The sequence below is a fragment of the Hyposmocoma kahamanoa genome, unplaced genomic scaffold (assembly GCF_003589595.1).
Source record: "Hyposmocoma kahamanoa isolate Upper Pololo Valley unplaced genomic scaffold, ASM358959v1 175, whole genome shotgun sequence".
Lineage (NCBI taxonomy): Eukaryota > Metazoa > Arthropoda > Insecta > Lepidoptera > Cosmopterigidae > Hyposmocoma > Hyposmocoma kahamanoa.
Window position 1 is genome coordinate 1,629,198 of NW_020653685.1, and position 6,711 is coordinate 1,635,908.

Sequence of the window (6,711 nt, forward strand, 5' to 3'; positions counted from 1 at the left end):
TCAATCAAGATTTTTTTTGTTCCTACTGTACGGTTCACGCATACTTGGGTGAGTATACTCGGTTTCTCTGTATTTTTTTTTATAATATCAATTGACGGGCGAACAAGTCGTGCGCGTGGTGGTAAGCTACACGCCTGTCCATAACAGTTGCAGTGCCACTCAGAGCTTTAAATCGCACCCTGAGACATAAGTTGACAAGTCCCATGTGCCTCACCAGCACCCTTACTCTTCAAAACCGAAACGAAATAATGTAAATTTACTTACTTTTATAGGTGGTTACTATTATAATTCTTGTTCAATATTGCGTGTCAAGTAATCGGTTATAATAGCAGTGACTCTGGTTTAACTGTTGCTTTAAATGTCTCGGTACTTAATCACAGTTCAGATTAAATTTAAGTTACACGTGGACGGAGTGCAGTTAAACATCAGCGGGGTGTGAGGGGCGCAGGGTGATCGATTAGCGCTGCGGCAATTCTATGCATAGATTATTGGCAGCAGCCGATGGCCCGAATTAACCTGAGATCACAATGCAATGGTTATTTATACAGCGTGCCAGCCAATGGCGTCGCGGGCCCTTTTAAGGGCGATCGCCCAGTGCCCCTCGTCCCTCGCTGTCTGTTCGGGACAATGAAACGAAGCGTTCAGTAACAAAAAGTATAATTAAACCACATTGCCTTAATTAAATCACTTACACGATAACGCAAGAGCGAGCAGTCTCCGAGAGCGTGAGCAAAGTAAATACATTTGTACAGTGGCCGGTATAAAATTCGAATAAAAGCGCACGAGATACATAAATTTATTAGAAACATTTGCGGTGCACGATTCCGGGGCCCGACTCGTCATACTCTTGCTTCGAGATCCACATCTGCTGGAAGGTGGACAGGGAGGCCAGAATGGAGCCACCGATCCATACGGAGTACTTCCTCTCGGGGGGAGCGATGATCTTGATCTTAATGGTGGAGGGAGCGAGAGCGGTGATCTCTTTCTGCATCCTGTCGGCGATACCTGGGTACATGGTGGTGCCGCCGGATAGTACTGTGTTAGCGTACAAATCCTTGCGGATGTCGACGTCGCACTTCATGATGGAATTGTACACGGTCTCGTGAATACCGCACGATTCCATGCCTAAAAAGGACGGCTGGAAGAGAGCCTCGGGGCAGCGGAACCTCTCGTTACCGATGGTGATGACTTGACCGTCGGGAAGCTCATATGACTTCTCCAGTGACGTGGACGCCGCCGCCGTCTGCATCTCCTGCTCAAAGTCCAGCGCGACGTAGCATAGCTTCTCCTTAATGTCGCGAACAATTTCTCGCTCGGCGGTGGTGGTGAAGGAGTAGCCTCTCTCCGTGAGGATCTTCATAAGGTAATCGGTCAAGTCGCGTCCGGCCAAGTCTAGGCGGAGAATAGCATGGGGAAGGGCGTAACCTTCATAAATGGGCACAGTATGGGAGACGCCGTCACCGGAGTCCAGCACAATACCGGTGGTACGACCAGAAGCATAAAGAGAGAGCACGGCCTGGATGGCGACATACATGGCGGGGCAGTTAAAAGTCTCGAACATAATCTGTGTCATTTTCTCGCGGTTGGCCTTTGGGTTGAGCGGGGCCTCTGTAAGCAGGATTGGGTGCTCTTCAGGCGCGACGCGTAACTCGTTGTAAAAGGTGTGATGCCAGATCTTTTCCATGTCGTCCCAGTTAGTGATAATACCATGCTCGATGGGGTATTTCAAAGTGAGGATACCTCTCTTGCTCTGGGCCTCGTCACCCACGTACGAGTCTTTTTGACCCATGCCCACCATTACACCCTGGTGGCGAGGACGGCCCACGATAGACGGGAAGACGGCGCGCGGCGCGTCGTCACCGGCGAAGCCTGCCTTGCACATGCCGGAGCCATTGTCCACTACAAGCGCGCCCGCATCGTCGTCACACATGTCGGCTACTGCTGCTGACTCGCTCGCTCAAACTGCACTCGCTCGTCAACACCTGCATGAACGACATTCATTGTTAACGTCTGTACAAATCACCAGAAGACACATTTTACTGTAATGTTTTCGTGCGTTCTGTTATCAATCCAATGTAAAGAAATAAATGATTTGATTTCATTTCATTTGACATTATAAATTGTGTCAGTTGAAATTTTGAACAAAAAGAGCAAATCACAGCCATCAGATAGGTTTTAGGGAAAGAATGCTTTATTATGTGTTTATACTTTTACAGTGTTTTTATGAGAGACACGAATGAGCTAAAAAAACAATATTGTTAGCAAATGTTGAACATGGTTTGCTGACTTCGGTTTCCGCCGGCCACAGATGCGATATGACGATGACATGTGACGATGACATGTGAGAAAAATACTACAACGGTATCAAAGCTATATCGCTAGTAAAAGGTTTTCAAAAAATAACCCATTCAAACACAAGCACGGGACTGAGGCAAACTTATTCACATATGAATCAAATACATTCCAGAAAACCGAACTAAGGATACCGTATTTATGATTAGGGGTCTACGGCAACTGTGTCAGATGATTTCCAAGTAATTTTTTTTTCAATTTAGATTTACCTAGGAGGGGCATTGGTACAAAATGAAAAGGTCGTGGGTCGATCAGGGTTGCATGCTGCCGGGAGACACGTCGAGGCCGAGGGGCATACCGGCCAACTCCACTTCCTTTCTGGGAGAGAATATACGCCGATGTGCTGCGACGTGGGGTCGAGCTCGAGCACGCGCACAGGCAATTACACACAGGCAATTACACACAGGCAATTATACACAGGCAGTAACACAGGCACTCGGAGCACAGCCACGGACAGCAGAAGCAAAAGCACTAGCGAGCAGGGTGGGAAGCGAGCGGACAGCGAGAGCAGGGCAGCGGACACTCACTGCGTCTGGTGGCGGGCGGCGACAGAGAGCGCGGTGGCGCGCACGCGCATATATACGGGCGGACGGTGCCGTACAAGGCTCGCGGCGACACGGCCGCAGCGCCCGCGCCGCCGCGCTCTCTCGTACTTCCATTTAAGAGCATCCCGTGCCGTCGCCGCCGGCGCAAATAGCCGCGCGAGGACACGCCCGCCCCGCCACTGCGTGCCCCCATGCCGTCTGTGCGTTTGCTTAGTCTTCCAATAATGCTGCATTGTTTTTGTACTAATTCATAGCGCGTGATAATTACCTAGACGGATTGGGTAGTGCGGGTTAAATGTCATATTTTAGGGGAACTAAATCTTGCGCATTCTGCTAACAGGTCAGGGAGGTGCCTCGATTAGTATTTACCCATCGGCGTTCGATACGTCGTGTTTATGTGTGTGGTGTGTGTGTGAGTGTGTGTTTGTTTTTAATAGTCTGTGTCATTCGTTATATCAATACAGAGATCAGTATTTTTGGATCATTTTCAGATTTCCTTTTAAAAACGAAGTATGCTGCTGCATCAACCCATTTAAATCCATGTAATTGCCACGGGATCTGGTGCCGACGCGACTTAGACAAGCCTAAGACGCCAGAGTGAAAGTATTAACAATAAATAGTCATGACGTGCGCCAGCCGATTGTTCTGCCAATTTAGAATATATTGAAACATTCTAAACTGGTGCTGAATCAATATTGGCCGCGCCCGGTCTGCGCCTGGTCCGCGCCGCGCGCCGTCGCAATCAATTCATAAACCTCTCCTTAGGTCCGGAGGATTATTGTTTCCAAGTGGAATTCTTTGGTTTTGCGTTCACTCAACTGACTTACGCCAAAACATTATAAAAATTGTGTCTTTAATTGTAACTCACAGAATCAGTTCGAAATTTGTGCTCGTCCCATTTGGTGACCTCTTACTAGTATTTATGTGGTCTGTGGTGACCTCCAACAAACGAATTAATAATTCATTTATTCATTGTGTCATGTGGATTAACAGAGGTGCTACATAATAGTATTCCTGCACATGAACCCTGTCAACACTGTGACACTACAGTGATTAGTTAAGTTATTAACTAATTATTAATCTCGTATACAAGCTGTATCATTGATTATTACAATTCTTATGAAATATATCAAAACCAATATAAAAATTTAGATCGCAATAATAAACATTAAAAAGCATCAATATAGAGATACAATTTTTTTATCATTCAATTAATTAATTTATGCTCAAAGTTTGACAAAATAATGCTTGAAGAAAATAAATTATTGAAAAAAAAAACTATACAAATTGAATTAATCGAATAAAATAATTATGAATCATTAACATCCACAACGTCACATACATCTCTATGATCCCAAATTACCCAACTAAAGCACTCGTGTTATGGAAATCGGAAACAACAAACATTCAGACCCGAGACAATATGGAAACGTTAGTTTTTCTACATTGATCCGGCCAGGGATCGAACCCGGGGCCTCAGAGATGGCGACAACAAGAAAACCGGTGTGCAAGCCACAGGACTGCAGAGGCGGTTACACTTTTGAAGAAAAATATTTGGAGAGGACCGTGATTGTTTTAGGAAATTATTCAGGTCATTTGCTCCTTGGGCAATGTTGTTTAGATTGGTAGGTGACACGAGTTTACGTCATCTCTTATGTACATATTTTGACGACACCTTATTCGCGCTAATTATATAGCCCAAGAAGCACACTTTATACGCCTTAAAACTGTAACATCTATAAACAGTCTTAATATGGTATTGATTTAGATAATAGTTGTCTATAAATGGTTTTAGAAAAAATAAATTGTTCTTATAGACTTATTTCACTCAAGTCCAGATTTTAAAACCGTCTCAATACCAAACAACTTAATTAAGTGTATTCTCGCTTAAGATTTACTCTTATAGTTCTTATTTTAAGTTCATCTGTAGAACAACTGATTATTTTTAGTATAATTGTTCTGTACACGTCCAGTAAAGTCTATTAATACTCTATAAACTAGTTTACTTAAGTTTATTCTAGATATATTTAATTTATATACATTTTGTAGTGTTTGTACTTATTGACAAACACGTTATAGCGCGTCTTCAGCAGATTTTATTTTAAAAAATACTACAATTAGGGTTTTTACTCTATTGGACGTTGTAAGAGTTCATGCAAAATGGATAAAGTAAAGAATATTAAAAGATCTGGTGGAGGTGGTGAACCTTGGATATAAACTCACATCATTCGATACAAACAGCGTTGCCAATGCCAATTGTTCACAATCCCCAAAAATCACGGCTAAAATCCCCAAATTTGGGAAGAGCAAAGTTCATATTCCGCATAAATTCCCCACATCTCAAGTTTTCATTATTTATTAGAAATACATCGCTTAAAAATATAATAAAGAATTAAGAAACTCAAAATGTAATAATCTGTTAGGTTTGTTGTGAATGTAAACAGAATGTAAAAAGTAAAACTAATTATAAAATTAGATGACCTTAAATCGTTTATTTATTTTAATAATAATAGTAATAACGTACACATTCAAAATAGCCCCGCACTGGGGAAACCCTGTGTCGCGGGTGCCATGGACACACACGTAGACAACCACAAATTACACCCAAACTTACGAGATAAATAAATGTAGGCCATACAAATATTTATCCCGACCCGGGAGTCGAACCTGGGACCTCTGCATGGCAGTCCATGGCATGGTAACCGTTCGGCCACGGAGGCAGTTATATTAATTACAATATTAATTAGATTCAACATTAATCTGTAATCAGTCTGAACAAAACACTGACACTATGTTAATGTTAGAAATAATCAATGAGTTTCGACCTATATTTAATATTTAAAGTTGACGAGTCGTAAGTTGAGGTGTGGAAGTACCAACTGCTCGGCTTTGTTTCTCAATAGCTGATTTCGTTTTGCTTCATACCGAGGACCGGCCTAAGCGGGAGAAAGAATCACGAACTCAACACGCACCGACTGGTAATTTTACAATCCGTCCGACATCCGTTTGAAACAATTACTGTCAAATAAGTAATATTCGACAAAATTAAAAGACAAGTATCAAGTATGAAGCTTCATTCGCATCACGCGTCTTTTCATTTGGTAAAGAATTGCTTATTTGGCAGTAATAGTTTCGGACGGACGTAGGACTAGACTCCCAGAACCAAGTGCTCTAATAATAATAATTCTATTTAAGCTGCTTGTTAATAATACGAGGGATGTGCGATGTTGAAAAACACGTCGATATAGTCCATCACAATGTTTCTAACAGTAACGATCAATCTAGTTAAAACTCCTCACAATTTGGGGAATTCCCCACAAATTGGCAACGCTGGATACAATAGTTGTAATTCGCACTCGGGCCGGCCATGGCCGGCATTTGTTTGTTGACAAATAAGTGATGACAATTGAAATGAGCCATTAACCTATGAAATGAGCGCGTAAACTACTGTACTTCAATATTGTGTATGTGTATTGTGCCGTCTGTCAATAGAATACAGTGAAATCATTGTGTGAAATGTGTGAAATGTGTGAAGAAATAACCTCAATTTTGTAATGAAAATTTTATTTCTTCCAACATAAGTTAGGTATGTTATTAAAATATTCCTAATATTTATATGATAGGGAATTTCTAACCTTTCTAGTCATATATAACACATTCCATATAATTATACAGAATAAGGTATTTTTGCGATAAATTGGATTTTTTCAATTGTTTTTTTGACCTAGTGTTTCTAAAGGTTTTTATCGCGTAATACGCTCACTATTAACTGTAACTTTTATAAAGGTTTTATAATACTGTCAAAAGAAAAAAT

At 41.9% G+C, this 6,711-nt stretch overlaps 1 protein-coding gene across 1 annotated transcript; it reads right to left on the reverse strand.

The window, feature by feature from the left end:
* Window positions 1-664: 664 nt before the first annotated feature.
* LOC113225827 (actin, muscle-type A2) lies at window positions 665-2,965 on the reverse strand. The gene is made up of 2 exons (XM_026458275.1): window positions 2,880-2,965; window positions 665-1,982 (listed from the first exon to the last, which is right to left on the reverse strand). Exon 2 carries the CDS (start codon window positions 1,928-1,930, stop codon window positions 800-802), a length of 1,131 nt encoding a protein of 376 aa, XP_026314060.1. The 5' UTR covers window positions 1,931-1,982; window positions 2,880-2,965; the 3' UTR covers window positions 665-799.
* Window positions 2,966-6,711: the final 3,746 nt, after the last annotated feature.